Source organism: Lingula anatina, chromosome 6 (genome assembly GCF_051362555.1).
Source record: "Lingula anatina isolate TDL-2025a chromosome 6, LinAna3.0, whole genome shotgun sequence".
Taxonomy (NCBI): Eukaryota; Metazoa; Brachiopoda; class Lingulata; order Lingulida; family Lingulidae; genus Lingula; species Lingula anatina.
This window is the reverse complement of record NC_141772.1, coordinates 3,679,066-3,697,665: the sequence shown is the minus strand read 5'-3', so window position 1 is coordinate 3,697,665 and position 18,600 is coordinate 3,679,066. Positions and strand designations below refer to the sequence as shown.

The following is an 18,600-nucleotide window of genomic DNA, read 5'->3' as shown; positions in this document are numbered from 1 at the left end:
AAGTCATCAGCGAAAGCTAGCTGTGAGCGTCATAGAAGAATTGCATTGGGACGGAGGGTAATACACTTCTCATTTTTCCTTAGAAAATGTTTTAAAAACATTAATATGATATACATATGGATGTTTAAACAGGGAATTATATCGGATATAATTCCCTGGTTTAAAGAAACAAAACCTACAACTCGAAGTTAGCACGACGAGAGGTGAACATTTGACAGACACCAGAAAACACTGGAATTTAAGAAAAAATTATAAATAAATAAATAAATAAATAAATAAATAAATAAAAGTTCATTGGGAATTCAAGGCATTGGCTGTTTTGAAATAAAATGTCTAAACCTACATTCTCTTCTACGTTCTTATTTGTCCACAATTATTTCCTTTAAAAAAATCAAATATAGTCAACGCTGATCTCCATTTATTCCGGTAAAAGTAATTCTGAGCATATTCAAGATCCGTACCTCTCCCTTTCTGTCCGAGTACATCAAGAAATGATCCAACATTTTTTCCTGTGCTCTTAAAAGAGAGAAAGGACACCGCAACGTTAAGTGATTGAAGGGCTTGGCAGGGACTGGTAAATGAAATGTTTAGAATAATCCAAAAGCGTATTAAAATGTGAATGTGCATTAATTAAAAAGCTAAATCGATTCTAAAGAAACCAAGCGTGTTTTCTATCCATTTTCCCTAGAAAAGATTTACTGTTTCATCATCATTGCGCAATAGACGATGAAAAACCTATTTCACTCTGTCTGTATATAAATATAATAAATCATTTGCGGTGCAGTTTTATGTCAATATTATATCATTCTCCACAGCTTTAAGTGGCGTTCGGTTGTTTTTCTGCAGAGGATATCTACTGGGGTATCACCACTACGCACCTTGCAGTTGTGTTAGTCAGAATTTCATATAGACACCTGAAAATCCGAAATACTTGAATGGGTTGTAATTGAAGTGAACATCCCAAAGAACGCAAAGGTATACGATATGGATTTGTATAACTAAACTTAATAGGTAAATGCTTGTGCTCTCTCTCTGTCTTTAATTTTTTATTTATCTAACTACTTATTGAAAACAAATACTGTTTACATATGGTTATCTGCTAATATCGCTACTGAAATCGTATAATTGTATTCCCTAATTCCAAGTTTTGTCCACTGACATCGATTGGCCTCGTTAAATATTTCCCAGCAGTTGCGACGGTGTATGATAATAAGTACTATTTGTGTTGCTAAATTAATCCGAATTTAACTATTAGGAATCCGGGGATCCATGGCGGAACCATTTATGTTGCTAAATTGATCTGAAAAGACTTGACGCTCAGGCTATCTGAGGATATTGGCACTGTCTATAATCCGTCCGGCTAAAATTGTAACGCCACTGAGCTCAGTTGAAAAAGAACTCATGAGATGGTGTTTTCTTGAAAGGTGTTGTTCTTGATCTCTCTTTTTTTCTGTTTTGACAGAGTCGGCGCCTCATGCGGCTCAACTAGGAGGCACTCTAAATTTTGCGCCTAATTTTCTTTTAAAAAACATTTTTCTTACTCAAGAATCATTGCTCGATGCGGCCCTGCACGTCAGTTCGATCTTGCGTTCCATTTTAATTAAATAATTCAGTACTAAATGCCTGACCTGTCATTTAGGACGAAATCTGCATTCCTGAACTTCACCGGGAATGACCTAGTTTTTACTTCATTACACAAGAAAATTTTATATTATTTTGTTTCGCGGCCCTGTGTCAAGTATAATACAGACGTTGCTAGCTGTCACGGCTACCTGTGAGGGCTGAGAAGATAATAATTCAGATAAACTTTTATTTAAATGATTTTATCGTCTTCAATGTCTAAATTACATGTAGAAAATATAGGAAGCTTTTCAAGACACAAATATGACAGTGGGATATTATCAAATACGTGCTGAGTACCTTTAATGTAAATCTCTGTTGTTCTTTGGCTGGGTCAGACCACTTAGCTTTACAATGATTTCTTATAATGGCAAAGTCATTTGTTAACGTTTTTCTTGGGACAGATGAAAACGCAATGAATCAATGTAATCCCGGGTTTCAAGGAAAACACCTTTTCAGTGAAAAGGCAATCAGGTGGCGTTCAAGTGAAAATCTTATACCGCGCTTCCTTATAGCCTAACATGAAAGTTACTATAATGAGTTTCACAAATGAATCTCGTAGTTAAAGCACCCATATGTCCGCAGTTGTTATTAGTGACAGGAAACTAGGCTGGACATTTTCTTGCGTTTTAAAAGAGGCCAGTAATTATTAAATTGTGCGTGTAGAAAAATGACATTAAGAAATTGAATCGATACAATTTATGGCTTCATGTTATTGGTTGTCATTCCGCGTCATATAAATTACAACCACGATACATTGTCACAATAAAGAATCAAATCAGTTTTGGCGTGCAAGAAAAGATGCACACATGTAAAAGTTAAAGGCCTAAAGTTTTAAAACTAATTGATACAATTCAAAACTCAGTTTTATCTCAGTGGCTTTATTCAACTCGTTCGGTCTTATTATTATTATTATTATTATTATTATTATTATTATTATTATTATTATTATCATAACCACGTGGTTCAAACCAGGTTTGTACAATCGGATTGGCAAGAGGTGACTACGTTCATCGGGAAACCCCATATTGTACTAGTAGGGAATATCTAGGTCTAGGGACAAAGAAGCCATATTAGTACATTTTTACCTATTTGGCACCCGGCTGAGCGTACAGACTGGGACGTTACGTTTTTTGCAGTCATCCATGTTATGCATACTTCGGCAGGATAGCTTAATCATTTAATTTAGATTCAAACCACATAGGCCTTAAACTAATCAAAAGAAACTTTTGAAATGATAACTTAATGTTTTCCTGCTCAAGATGATAAAAGCACTTTACCTCGCTGGTGCTATGAAATAGGGCAGATCCTCGGTGGCAAAATAACAGAATCCAACTTAAAGGTTAATATAATACTGAATCGTTTTGAAATGCGAATGGACTCTCAAAATCCCCACAGAGTAAAGTCCTTTCAAGTTAATAAATGTGAATTATGGCAATTTACGATTTCAATATTTTTCTCAAGATGAGTAACGAGATAGGATATTACAGAATGATTTCAAACATTATCATCCTTTGATCGACAATTTTTCGTTAATGAAGTGTCCGACAGCAAAGGTGATATATGTTTCTTTTTAACGCAAAAACCTATCAATTCCGTGAAAAAGAAATCGCCCGCTGACAAAAAAGTATTTCAAGCGCAACTCCTAGTAGTGTGCTTGATATTTTTTTCGATCAATGGCGTGAATACACCGTATTCCAATAAAAAGCGGGCAATAAGTGTAGATGCCTAGGTGCTTCCGCGTGTTTGCATGTATGTGGACATGCCCGAGTGCTCTTGTGCGTGTTCACGACACGTGTATTTGCGTAACATTCTGCTAGCTTCTGTATGTGTGTCTGTGTGCACGTTTATGCATGCACATGGACAGCAATCAGGTCGTGCTTATGCATGTGATTTACCTGTTAATAAACACCTACACAAATCCAAGTATATGCACAGGTGTCATTGTGTGTGTGTGTGTGTGTGTGATTAGCTGAACTGGGAGGCAAATTTATACAATTTTGCATGTGTATCTGAGTGCGCCTTTGTGTGTGTTATTGTGTACATCAAAACTGCCTTCTGTAGAGTGTGCTTACCTCAGAGGGTTTATAGCTAACAAAATTAAACCAATAATCGTCCTCGACGTATAAATACAATTTCACTTTTATCTCCAAGGCCATGGGAGTAATTAAGGCGCTTTTTATCGCATTGATCCACGTATAAAAGAGGTAAAGAAATTTATATTCTAGTCACTAGAATCCTTATGATATCTGAATTAAACGTTTATCTCGCCTGATTTAACCGTAAGTATCTATTCCTGCACTCTGGGGATTTTGGCGGGCCCCGCGACGTCAGCGCCGTGTCAACACATTCTGCTAATGGTTCTCCAGTTCGAAGGTGGTCACCTAGGGTATCCGAGGCCGCGTCGATGATGATAGGACTCCAAATGTGCAACCACACAGGAAAACAAACCTGTTCCGGTGTATTATTCATGACGTCACACATGTTGCTTATCAGCCGTTTGCCGACCCAGTGGAAATCCACCTGCGTTAATAGCGTGTACGTGTACAGTAGATTGCCGTGGTTTCAAATGGCAAGCTTAAAAAGATCATTATTTTTGCAAATGTGCAATCATAAAAGGACCGACAAACAACTTCACTGATATGTTTGTGTCATGGTTTATCACGGTTTTGAAATAAATGGCCCTTGCCAGAAGTTCTGAATGTTTCAGCTTTAGCTAGACTCTTGCCTGCTTTTCGCTCTGGAAAGCAAATTTAGATCTTCGGTTGACCCTTGTTCTGTAACTGTACCGGTATGTTACGGACTTCACATCCGAAGGACAACTATACAGATGAATACCAGCGGTAAAAAGTGTTTTGAAAAACACATTTGGTGGACACAGGATATTAAAGGGAGTGGGGGTAGGGATGGAGACAGATGAGGGGCTCCCACCCTGCTATGAATATTTCCAAAATAGATTCATATAGTTAGGGAGTTTTGTACAAGACATGTTATAACCCCTTGTTCACGTGCACCCGAGAATCAATTTCTGAACCAGCTGCTGCATCTTGTAAGCTCCTCACGTATCAATGCAGTGTTCTCGTTGGCAGACAATCAGGTTCTTGTTTTCATGTTGCAGCGTCTTTCCAGGAATTATACAAATGCATTTAAAACTTTAATTAGAAAATAATGATGACGCAATTACAAATATATTTGGTTTAGATGGATAAGCACCGGAAACTTCTCCGAGACATTACACAAATGTGCGTATCATTATGCAATTTATTATAGATAAATGGCGTACGTCGATGTTAGATTGAAATTACTCAAACTTCTTAGGCGATTATAAATCTGATGATTATATAACGACTATTTTCCACTTAATCTTCAGAATAATGTATATGCATATGAAGTGCCAACTAAGGTCTTGCTAGCAAACGTACCCAGAGAAGGATAAGCAAAATGACAAATGGAGTCGCTGAATAATACCATTACAATTGTGTCTTAATGAACGGGATCCGGTTGATCCGTCATATTGATTTTGCTGCGCAACTGTATTATTTACTTCTTTGCTATATAACTGCTGTTCTTTTCCCATAATTTTAATTAGTCAAGTTCACACCGGTTTTATCTGAGACCTACATGAATTTAAGTTTTGAATAGGGTTTCTCGACGATGATAATCGTTGTCTAAGTGCTTGTTTCACATAAGAGTTGAAGCCTCGATGAAACCTAGTCTAAATTTTTAGAAAAAACTTTGAGTCTACTTGATCCCAGAAATAAATCAGTAGTAGTGCAATTAACTGAAGTATTGAGCCTGCTGTATAACAAGGAACTTATGGCTTACCTTTCGGACCAATGCTTATTTTATTTAAATGGACTACTTAATTTTGTGGATTTAACTTGAAGTGAAGCAGACCAGTTTTTGATTCTGAATGTAAAATTTCGGGATTTAATCTTTTCTTGAAACTGGTTCAAGAAATCAGTAGGCAGGGGCCTAACAGCGTCTTTTTAGAGGACGAATTATGAGTACGGAATCAGTGGCAAACCCTTTTGTTTTTCTTGCAGCCATACGTCTAAAAACTAAATCGCAACTGGTGTGAACGGGATAAAAAAGCACGAGCATCAGGATATTTTTTCATCATACCCACGTAATACGTTACATCACAGTAATCTGATAATCAAACTCCACATTTCCCGTTGAAATCATCTTTCGTGAAAAGTGATTTCTCCATTAAACCCGCATCACTTCAGAACCGCTGTGTAATAATACAATTTAATGAAGTTTTCTGCTAGGAAAAAACAACAAAAACGGAGACGTTTCCACCAGTTTAGATATGTCTGAAGATAATGTGGTTAGCGCTTTTAAAGTAGGTGGATCTGTATGATCAAATCGAGCCAAATCTGATAACCTTTCATACCAGGTTGTGAAAATGTCAAAAAGATACGAAATTGGTGTGGACCTCGTGCCAGATCAATGTAGTTCATCGCTAAAAAAGGTTTACCTCTGCGATCTCGAAAACAGTATGCCTAGGTAACCAACTAGCAAATTTACCACTGGGGAGAAAGTAAAATAAATTCCAAACTGTGCCAAAAAATACAATGCGAAAAGAGAACGGGAGCGCCGAGCTGTTACGTGTAGCTTCAAGGTTACCACATAATACTAATTGCAATATCAGGCGAGGTAAAAAAAAAGTATTGTCTATCCGAGAAAAGGAACAGCTTTTGAAAGGTATACCATGGGATACACAAGGTTAACATAACAGTTAAAAGACTAGACGATTTTCCTTTTTTATTCCGTGCCGCGTCCCATATGTCGATGTTTTTCTTAACCAACTCTTGTGGGCGATTAGTTTTCAAGATCATTACCTTTACTCTTTATCCTTTCCAGAAACTGTTCTTCCGGCCCGAGAAACAGTCAGGCTAAACCTTTTCCCGATGGACATGGTTTTAAAAATACAGTTATTATGGGCACAAACATAAGCAGTTAAAACCTTTCTGTCACTTGGAATGTGCAGGTTTAAGGAATTAACTGACACTGATTTATGCAAATTTTTATCTGTTGGCAGTCGTATGTCTCATTTCCTGGCAGACAGATAAATGCCCTGCTTTGTCAAACCTCTGTAGAAAAAGAATGAGACTTAAAAAAAGAACTGATTAATGATATATAGGGAGGACTATATCCTTGTGGGGGGGGGGGGGGAGTTGTTTAGGGTGTTGTACTGGAAAACGTCCTGCAAACTGTCGTGGCAGCTTCGCTCGGGGTTAGAGGTCCTGTTGCCCATAAAACCCAATATATGTTGCATAAAAACAATGAATATGACGGTTTTGTTATTCGACATGTGGAATAAAAGTCATATATGCACTATTAGCAAATTGATGTGTTTAAGCCCAACATGGAAACTGTACAACACACCATGAAGACTTTGCGTTAGGATCAGCAGTTTTGACAATACTGGTATATGCATGGTCTGAAGCTGTGTTCACACGCATGGCTACGTCAAACACGTCATTGGCCGTCATCGAAGGCCGGTGTAACGAAACTGAGGGTCTGTGTAACAGAAAGTCAACCCTCCATTTAGTTATAATGGTTAGGGTTAGCCAGACCTACCCGTAAGTGGGTTAAAATCTAGGGCGAGGCTTGCCTGTATAAATGAATGGGAAGCGGACTCTCTGTCATGGGGGACTCTCTGTCACGTTACACCGGGGACCGTATGCTCCTAGAGTCATGAGAGTGATACGACCTAAAATACACTGATCAATTATTTCAATCCAGTTTGTAAAAGTGTGAGACATGCTTTATTATCGATGCAGAATGAAAAAAAAACACAACAACTCCAATGCTTCAACAAACAATAAAACAGAAAGGCCACCATTTATATGCAAAATAATCGAAATAAATATAAAACAAGCAAGGGTCACGGCAGAAAAATACAACTACTGATGCGTAATTAATGGGTCATTAACACCTCAAATTCAAACTGCCCGTAATTAAGACTCTTTTGCTTCATTGGACTCTTTTAAACTAAAGCTTGATACACACTTCGCCAGTGCCAATCCTCTGGACAAAATGTCGTTCATGAACTTTGATTTCTCGGAATGACCGCCTGATCATTAATCTAATGTGAAAATTCTGTAGATTAATCTGACGAGAGATATTCCTTTAACGTACAGAATTCAGTGATGATAGCAAATATCTCCAATGAAACGTAAAAGGTCAACACCAGCATTTATCAATTACAGTTTATTGTATTAAATGCATTGCAATTGGAAACGGCCTTCTTGTTAGAAAGTCATAACGGCAAAGCTTCAAATTTGTGACTAAAGATCGTTGGCGATTGCATGATTTGTCAGTCAAAGAGTTGATGAATGAATGCATGAATAGATAAATGAATAAATTTAGTAATAAAAAGAGTATAAAAAGAACACCCTTATCAATAATGATTAATTTGGATGACCTAATTATTTAACTTTAAAACCGTAGCGACCCCTCTTGACGACTACACATCTTCACAGATCCAACTATACTAACTACAGTGTCAAGTTTATATTTTATCGCCGGGGCACGGAACAAAGGCCATTTAAATGAAAAACCACCAGCATATTTGATGAGAGTAATTTTTTAAAAGTTTGTGTTCCAATTTTTCATACGTGTTTGGGAATTTCTTTGTTCCTTGCCCCACCAACCATATAGTTTAAATGATACGTGAATCTCTCTGCTCTCTGTAATATCCATAAGCCGTGTTCTCTCTGGTTACAGCAAAACATTTAAAACTTGTAGAAGTGTTTCAAATTCCAGAGACAGAGGTAGCCACAGTAAAGTTCTTTATGGAGTTTATTAAATATTCTTTGGTATACAACATATAAAGGAAGGCTGGCTCCCACAGCAAATTGGCAACTGCAGTTAAGTTTGTGATCCTGTAGGTGGTACCACCAACCATTCTGTAAAAATCAATGAAAGAACGGAAATGTAATTTTGTATATTGCAATACAGTGACCATATATTGTAAAAATATTGGATCCACGAGGCGAATGATTTGATATGTATGTATTAGAAGTAGTTTCAAAATGAAGGTTTTCCGAAAACACGCCTGTGAATCAAGTTTCAGAGAGACCCAATTCAACAGCGAGCCACTGATGCAAGAAAATAATTAACCTCTCGAAGGGAATGCCTTCGTTCAATATAACCGCACATCGCCCCAAAGGGTCCTAATACTGCTATACAGCGATAAAATTCTGTAATATTAATCACTATTAATGGACAACATAGGAGAAATAGACCCACCATTACCCACAAACACAAGTTCTCCCCTGCATAATGTTGCCACTGTGAATATTGACTTGTCTCTTAGCAGGCTGATCAGTGGACCCCTTGAGTGACTTCATATGACGGCGGTATACTTTTTTTTTTTTTTGGGGGGGGGGAGGGGGAATCAAAGTTTAATGCTACCCAAGGACGCCCCATCCCCAACCTTTCGTCCTTTGACAAACTCTTTAAGGTCTTTCAATGACATAATCCTCCAAGACCTCTTTTGATGAATATTGATCTCCATCTGAATTAGGGGCCATGTCTGCCAAGGTGCTGTGATTCCATAGCCGATATTTTAGGAGGACAACTTGTCAAATATCAAGTTCTTGTAATAAATAAGATGCATAAGAATGAGCCATAACTTAGTTATAAATCTCTCAGAAAAATAAACCATTAATCAATAATTAATTGGGGTGAATTTAGTCCACGTGCAACCCTTAATGCTGATATTTTTTAAAGTATTGTGTGGGCCGTTTATAGCCTATGCAAAAGAAATGATTTGATACATCAATACATTTAAATGCTTCGCCGTGTTGGTTATTTGCAGGTGCACGTTTACACAGCTGGTAAATGGAAAGAAACTTTGCATCATAACAGTACGATTATAGCTACACACAGTACATGTATGCACTTATCTATTTTTTTCTTTCAAAGCCCCTTGCTCCAAGACAATTATATTCCTGCTGGCTTACAACTGCTGTTATTTATTTTCTTTATCAGCGTCTTTGAGCGAGATAGACATACTTATGCCTACAGGTACAGGTGGGAAAGGTCACGAGCCAAAAACACGTGGAAAATGGCGTAAGACTTCCTTGCATACAAGACTTCAGCACGCGGTGAGGCTCCCGCCTGAAACAACCAGAAAACGTTTTGTCAGACTATTTTTCTAAAACCTGTTTCCAGTCGAGAAGAGTCGGCCTAAGTCAAACTGGCCCATCTCTGTGGACCGTATGAAATGCAATTAGGACTACGCTTAATCACCAGAGAGAGGTAATTGACATCGATTATACGACACTGCTAGACGGAAGCAATGCCCAAAAGATCCAGTCGCGGTAGTGCGTGCGCGTGCACCACGCACGAACCCGAGATAGTTACGTCTGCTTTTTCTCCTTCTTTTTTTTTTTTTTTTACTTTTCGTCACTTCCGCCATATTATGTATGCCATTGTTGCATGGTTATCCCTTGAGAAACATTTGTATGCTTATCCGTAGATTAGCACAACATGCATACAGTGAAAAAAACACCCAGGCGCCTAAGTTCAAATGAAGACTGCTCTATTCCTAGAATAATAGATATGCATGAGTTTTCAATGATTTTTCATGGAAATATTTCATGCTACAAATGGTTTCTACCATTAAGCAAAACTGATCGGAATAATTACCCTTCGAAACGTCCACCCCGATGGTTTCGATGCTTTTAACACTTTCAAGAAACCATCCATATTCATGTGTTTATCAGGGAAAGTTATCAAGAAATACTCCGTACCCCGAACGGTTTTCACCCTCGGGGGCCAAACCGATTCAAATAAATAAGTCTTCTGCATTGGTCAGATTCTGGGAGATTGACCTTTAAATAAGGGGAGCGCTCATGATTTACATCGCCTCGGCGTGGCGAACGCAGCCCCCAGTGATAAAATTTAAGTAGGCAGTGCAATGAAGCGTATTAACCGAGTGTCTGATTAATCGCACCACACGGGGCGCTGTACGTTGTACAATTTACGATTCTTAGGAACAAAGCGCGCAAGCGGGATCTATTTTAAAAAATACGTTTCCTGGTTCGGGCTTACATGTATATATATATATATATAGACACGTGTAGAAGGTGAAAGACTCAGTTGCAGCGCCGTTAGTATACATGTTAAGACCACGGATACCCGATGACAGCCACACAGAGAGACACGCAGAAGGGCAGGAGTTAAACGGTGCGTGAAGTCACGTCTCAATCGATGTGACAAAGGCAACTTTAAGTTCGTGTGACTGTGTGTTGCGTGACAACAGCGATCCTTTAAACCCTACGCCATAAATCTACTGTGGTCGACCGCGAGACAGTTATAATCTATACAAAAAAAGGCTATTTCCATCTCAATTCAACAGGATGTCGCTCAAAAAAATAATAATGGGTGAATACTAATAGGTGACATTATAACAACAGGACAGGCAATGAGAGGAACGGCCCTGCGGATGTAGTACGTTAAGTGGGTAAGTGGAGAAAATAGCTTACAATTTCGCTGTGGTAGTACTGTGTACTCCAAACGTGTATCACGGCGATTTGACTGTTCGCTCCAGTATCATTGCTGGTGTTATGAGGAAAACTAAGGTGTGAGGTGTGAACCTGTTTCGGTGCCGCCTTAACAGTGCGTGGTGAGTCGGATTCGTCAATTTTATTTCTCATTGATGCATGTAAACATCAGATTGTAGAATTCATTTATCGGAAAATTGAGTAATACAGTTAAGCTTAGGTATTTGGTAACCTCTTTGTTGTGGATATTTTGGTAATTTCAGTAAGTAAAAAACTTCCAATTTCGCGTACGATACCACGGCCGCAGTAAGTAGGTAAACTGTTACACGTCGTTCGGTTTCACAGTTACTCATATTTAACAACATGACAAAATGATAATTTCATCCTGGTAAATATTGCCCTGGTGTTTCGCTGCGGGCTGTGCGCTGTGCGCCAATCTAGGGGTATACTCATCCTTCATCGTAGGCAAAATAGTGGCAAATAATGAGAATCAATCAAAATCTATCCTGAAAATGTAGATCATTAAAATATTTTAGCCAGCACTTAGATGTTGGCGATGGCGCCGCCGTCGCTGCTGCTGCTGTTACTGCCGCTACTGCTTCTGTCTTCACGATTTTTTGAAGACCTACTCTGTGATATGTTAAAGAGTAGAACGTTCTTTGTCAGGTATGTGTACATTACTAGTCATAGCATTTCTGCGTTTACTAGTCATTGTTAGATCCGACAAAGGTCACCATCGTCCCTTTTAATATCTCATGTACATGTATTCCTGCTTGTCAGAAGTGAAACAAAATGAGGATTATGAAGATTAGAAAAATAAGAAAGCGCGGATCAGATCTTCAGTTCACGGTAAAGATTTGTCAAAGCTCAAATACAAATATGACACCGAAAACCTTTTGCTTTGACAGGCAATCGTGAGCGAAGCAGTAACACGGGGTAATACTGAGCTATGTGTCATAAATGATACCTATAACATATAACTGAGCTCCCGGAACTTTAATTACTTACGAATAAACATCTGTTAACGCATTCTCCACTTTAAAAAAGCTTGATCGACTTTTATGTGCTATCAGAGCAAAAATAGCATCAGAATTCTTAAAACTATCAGCGAAAACTGATAAATATAATGACTTATGTGCACATACACTGCACCTGTCAGAGACCTCTTTTTGGGTGGCTTAAAAGACCACTGGGAAATCATGCATTGATCTGTGGTTATTTTGTGAGTAAGATGCTTACACTCTTGTTAAAAACTATGGAATATTCAAGTAGAATACCAATGCTTTGATCATCGCAAAAAGGCCAAACAAAGAAAAATGCATTTATCAGCCAACTTTTCATTTTGAGAGAGAAAAAAATATATATTGTACTTATCTCTTAAAGCTAACTGGATATAATATGAATTGCAACTGCACTCGTTAGTGAGGAAGTTTAAAGTGTAATTAGTGTAATGACCATTGCTAAAGTCAGGCACATGGGCATTTTAAGACTCTCCCAACGACACTGAGATATATGAAAACTGAGGCATACTTTATTACTTTTCGAAATATTCCATATGTTTTAGCAAGAGCGCATCAAATTGACTTATTTCATCGCATCTGTGCGTTGCGAGTTCAATACTGAATAAACCAAATTGCTTATTGATACACAGATTCAGAACAGTGGCCCATTGGATAGAATATTTATTTCCACACCACTTAATAGCATTCACCGGGCACATGGCAATCAACCACACAAGTTAACTATATATAATTTTGGTGCATAATAAGGTCAATTCCTAAAAGATTGATTTAACCCAAAGCATCAGGACAAATAAAATACATTTAAACTTGTGTCGTAAACACAAGACAACCCTTTACCTGCATGACTGAACAATTCAAAACAGTTAAGTTAACTATTAAGAACCTTAAAATATTGACACATTGTCACTATTTGATTGACCTTGGGGGCTGGGGGCTAAAAAATTCTGTCGTATCTGGATATCAGTAAGGAGCGCCAACTGTAAAGAAACATACATAAAATAGTGTTCCGTGCGTCTTTTTTGTTTTATTCCTGTTTAAAAAGGCTCGGTGAAAAGTGTTGCAATTTAACGTTATTGTTGATAAAAGCTAAACGGAGTGATTGTATAGACCGATTGTACGGAAAACGATTTGACCTCTTTGAATGCAGTACTCATGTGCAGCCACTACGGGGATTCTTTGTGATGCGATCCCAGGTAATAGAAAAAAATCAATAAACCGAAAATAACACTTTCATCCCCAAACCGCTGATATGACATCACAAGCAAAATGACCAAACTTTATCTGAAGACAAGTGAATCCCATGAAAATTATATGATAATATATTAACAACCAGAATCATAAAGGGGTTTATAGACTGGTTTTGGCTAACTGGGAATATGTCCTTAACTTTCAATGTTTCGATAGTGTATAAGTACCACCTGGGGCCTCTCACCACGTCGTACACCTTTTAATTTCCTTGGCTGTCATAAGGCTTTATTTATGTGTATTCTCTATAGCATGGAATAACCCTTAGGATATGGTGCCAAAACTTGAGTAACGATTCAAATGTAAAATGACTGTTTCAACATCACCTCAAACGACAAACGCGCACCATGTTGCTGCGATACATTCAGGTGACGCAATATGATTACTAGAGTGTCAGAAGCAATTTAAACCAATCTGGATCCCATTCCATTGTGTAGAAGACTTTTTGAAGCCATCTTGTTTTTCTTACGCAAAATGTTAACCAGTTGGTCGGTGTAATCTGAAATGGATCGCCCGCATGTTTTTGTTGTTTCCAGAAGAAACGTTGTAACTCTTTTCACGCGGCGTTGTGTATAATGGAAATAGATGTTGTTTTTCTTGGGGGATAATTTCCTTAACAAAGAACAGGCTGTGTGTGTAAACTATGTTTAAGTATAATGTTCTTTGTATTTAAGTATAATGTTCTATGTTTTCTATTTATTTATTATTTATTTTTTTATTATTTTTTTATAATAATTTTTTTGTTGATAATAACACCTGTTAAAATGGTATAAAACCCAGGGTCTTCACCCTCAGTGAAGCCTAGTGCAATTCATCAACAGAGTAAAAAAGGCGTTCAAAGAGGAGTATCATCCGGAATATATATATTAGCATGGTTTTATTAAAAGGGGATGGAAACTCATAGTGCGTGGGGCTGTATCTTGGTCTGCCCTTGACTCTTTCCTGCCTGCTGTTCCGGTTCATGACGCAAACAACCACCTTTTTCATTCCTGTCATGCTTCTAATTTCCCGACTTTCTTTGCTTGGGACGTCAGAAATAGGTTGTGCGCTCAATCTAAGATGTACGTGTCTGCCATCTCCGCCCCCCCCCCCACCCCCCCAAGTTGAACCAAACTATTACACCGCAGTTTTTTAACATAAATATATGCAGCTTTTGCATGTTCAAAACAATAATTGACTGTAGAGAATTTCTCATAAATTTATACAAAATACATGGCTTTATTACTACGGGTCAATAGGCCGCCAAGTGCACGTCAATGTACGCACATTCAGTATGTGCATCCTTTTTTTTTTTAATTAATTTAACTTTCCGTGAACTCACCACGAACAATAATAAATTATTCAGATTATTTGACGCATTTAGTAGATTAAAGTATGGGATTGGTAGTCTTCGTTTAGAGAATCGATTTAATAAAAAAGGGAGCATTAAGCTAAAACTACGGGGCTTCACTCTCTAGTGTACGCTTGATTGGAATCAGCCGTTACGTAAGCCCAGCCACTGGTCATTGAGCTGGCCATTCAAGTCAAGGACGTAATAGGAATAACATGGCGGAGGGGGGGGGGGGAGGGGTATCTTATACCTCTCGGTGGAACAAATATTAGTAATACGTTCTAAATACGACCGAAGTTGCACTATCTGGTTCGCGCAGTGCCAATTGATATAATAACTTCCCGAAGGAGTGCTTTTTAATAAAGTACAGCGTATGTGTCGTCACAGGTGGTGTTCCTGAACTGAGGATATGGCTCTTGGTTGTTGTGTTTCTCGTTAAAAAGAAACAAACCTGGGCCATGAATTCAAAATACTCATTTAGTTCGCGCGAACAGCATCTAAATTACATGATCCCCTCGGGACAGTTTCATTTACATAATTGGATATATATGTCACGACAGCAACTTGTGCTAAACATATGTGCCTTTGATCTAGAACCACTGAGTTTCACACTGGCATTCGATAAAACGGAGCCCTTCCCTGAAATACGTCCTTCATCAATAATGCTTATCAACTTTAATTGTTCACATATGTTTGAACTCTTTCCCGGTCCATCAGTCTCTGACATAATCCAATTTCCCGTAGAGAACTTTATTTGCCTTGAACGCCATTAGTTCGATTGAATCATTCAGTTGGATTTACGTAACGGTCAAAGCACGTTTTAAACTATTTCCTTAATTGTTCACCGCTCTGAAGTGATCATTAAGTTCTTTGCATGTTATTACGGAATGAATACTTCTACATTATAGTCTAATTCCATTCCAATATCAGAGCGGACCTTTCATTGGCGACGTACATAATGCGTACAATACCGCCTTGGGTTGTCTTAATTGCTTGTCCAACGCTTGGTCTGCGGCTACCATTGTAATTAACTAATTTCACACGCACTCTCTTCTAAATGGAATGAACATTAATCAAACGTGTCGCTTAAGATCACAATTAATTCAAGCAATGCGCTCGATTTAATTAACGCAGATCCATGCTGTATTGATTTGAGAACTCGTTAGAAAATAAGCAATCATTACAAGATGGCTTTTCTGTGAAACGCTTACTTTGAAATCCCAAAGGGCATGCAATATTCCAAAAGACACTTTATACAGATACAATTATAATTCCAAAACGAATTATCTCCAGTGACATGTGTTAGTGATGTTGCATAATTCGTATTTCTTTGTACTTTCAGAGTATAAAAATGCACTGACGCTACAGTGGTCGACCTGGAAGGTGACTCTGCTGCTTATGACAGTGAACTAAACCCATTTGATATCGAGATTGACTAGGATCGGGTTAATCATATTCCAGCCAGTATCTGAGAAAGAGCGTAGGCGGTGGATTTCCTTCACATCAAAGCACCAAGTCATACCGTCTACCGTGATAAAGTCAATATCTTCTAAGCTAGACATCTTTTAAGTTTATCCAGTGTCCAAGCATTATCATCAAACATGGCAGAGTGCATAGGCGATCAGCATTTTGCATCGGACTGGGATTTTCATAAGTTTTCTTTCGAGAATTACAGCAGCGACGACTTCGAGCTGGAAAGCTCAGAGATGCAAAGGGCGTTCGAAATCTACCAGAGCTGGAACAATACAGAATCCGATGTTTTGGAAGAAGAGCACCATATGTATTACTTCATTCCGGTCATTCTGTGTGTCGTTGGTGTCATAGAGAATATTATTTCACTTGGCGCCATTGCTCACGTCAGACAACAAGGAGACACAATGTATCATATCTTAGGAAGTCTGTGTTTCTCCGACGCTCTGCTCTCTTCGGTAGGGGCAGCGTTTTTTGCTTTGCACCAAGGCAAGGGAATGTTAACACTGTCGACGGTTTGTTTGACTAATGTCATCCGTCTAGTAATGCTAACCAGTATATTTGTCGGTGCTTTGTCAACCGTATGCCTGGTCATATATACAACACTGAAAGTGCTAAGACCACTGAAAAACCTCTACCTTCTCTATTCGCCGAGAATTTGGGTACTCTTGGCTGCGATATGGTTGACATCGCTCGTCCTCGGTTTTGGAACATACATTAAAGCTGCAGGCGACGCGAAACTTCTGTCTTACACCTGTGTATGCATCGCATACGGATTCGACAAGAAGAACATTTATATAGAAATCGGTATCACGACGGGTATTATAGGGATCACCCTGGTAATCGTGGCTGTATGCTATGCCAGAGTTCTGTACATAGCTCAAGCTGCCAGGAGAAAAAGTGCCTTGTTGTGTTCCAACGAGGGCTTTAATTCGTACAACGGAACAAATGGCCGCCACGGGGCAGTCGTGTTACAGAACTCAGAGTCGGAGCCGCCCAAAACCTCCCTGAGGAAGACTACTGGTAATGGCGCCAAGAAAAAGAAAACAAAGGGACCTATTGAGCGCAGGCTAAAAGTGGCTGTGACTGCAATGCTGCTCTATGGAGTATTGTTAGTGTTCTGGCTGCCGTACGTGGTTGTGAATTCAGTAACCTCTGCCGGGGATCTCACCTCTGAAGACAGCGCTTGGTACTCTTACATCGTGACCACCCTCTTCATCGTGAACGCTATCATCAACCCGCTCATTTACGGATTACGGCTTCGGCGCATGCGCGCAGGCTTCGGGACGATGTTTCGAAGAATTGGAACCGCGTGTGGCATCTCCATGCCAACTGAACGCACGAGCTTAAGATCAACGCAGATGGGCACGCAGCTAGCTATAGCTCCACGCAGCTCTGTCACCACGTATTGTCCCAACTCTGCTAATAATTCTCCTCAGATTCGGCGGGACATGATTAAGTGACGGAATCTTTGAAATTTTCATTGAGAGATGTTGTCGTTGGTGTTTCCTTCTTTTTGACGCTTAAATGTTGCTTATAATAAAAATATAGTTAAAGTTTTATTTTAATGTTCGTCTACGTCATAGTTGACTCTGTCACAAAAAAGGGCCTCATGTAACATGCTCAAGTTTAGCATCTGAAGGTACCTAAAATTCGAATTTCTCATTACCGCGTACATCCTTTGTTTATAAATATTAAGTTTGAAAAGACAATAAGTCTACAATCCGATGCATAAAATACGAGTATGTTCCATGACCAACAAGATCAGTTGCGTCGAGAAGATTACAGTCAGAGAAAGAAGACCCATCTCTTATTTTGGGCCACATCTGTGTGGCAGTGAGATATCCATGAGGAAATTGAAGACCTCCCAGTCTTCATGGGTAATTGAGAGCCGTGGAGCAACATTGTAACACGAATTACGGATGCATCTGAATGATAATGATGATATGATGATGATGATTTTGTTTCTCTTTTTCACTTTTTTTTATTTTGTTAAGTTGTAACATAAAGGTTGATATACATATAGCAAATTTAAAGAGAGGGTTGATTTAAAAGTTTATTTCTGGACTGAAATAACTGTAATAAATGGCCCGTGACGATAACGGCTTTCTCCCCAGTTTTTTAGACAAGAACGTACCACCTTTATCTTCAAGCCATACGACTTTTCGAGAACATGTGATTTAGTTAAAAAAACACAAATAAGAAGTGTGAAGTGTCATAAATCACACATGTCAAAAATGAAATGTAAAGAAAATGCATTGTGACAACAATAACGACAATGATAACAATAATAATACTGTAATTGTAAGAGTTTATCCATAATAAATCAGCCTTAAGCTATACTAAGGCTGTCTGCCATGCCAAAAGTGATGTGAGTTGTCATATAACT

General features: G+C 38.6%; 1 protein-coding gene across 4 annotated transcripts in view; it reads left to right on the top strand.

The window, feature by feature from the left end:
• Positions 1–18,313, top strand: part of LOC106156930 (uncharacterized) — a 28,892-nt gene extending 10,579 nt beyond the window's left edge. The window contains exons 1-2 of one of the 4 annotated variants that reach the window (XM_013532374.2): positions 10,535–10,827; positions 16,084–18,313. In XM_013532374.2, the coding sequence (XP_013387828.1) occupies positions 16,343–17,674 (1,332 nt within the window). In that variant the 5' untranslated portion in view covers positions 10,535–10,827; positions 16,084–16,342 and the 3' untranslated portion in view covers positions 17,675–18,313. The other 3 variants (XM_013532371.2, XM_013532372.2, XM_087016055.1) reach the window with 3 other exon arrangements.
• Positions 18,314–18,600: the final 287 nt, after the last annotated feature.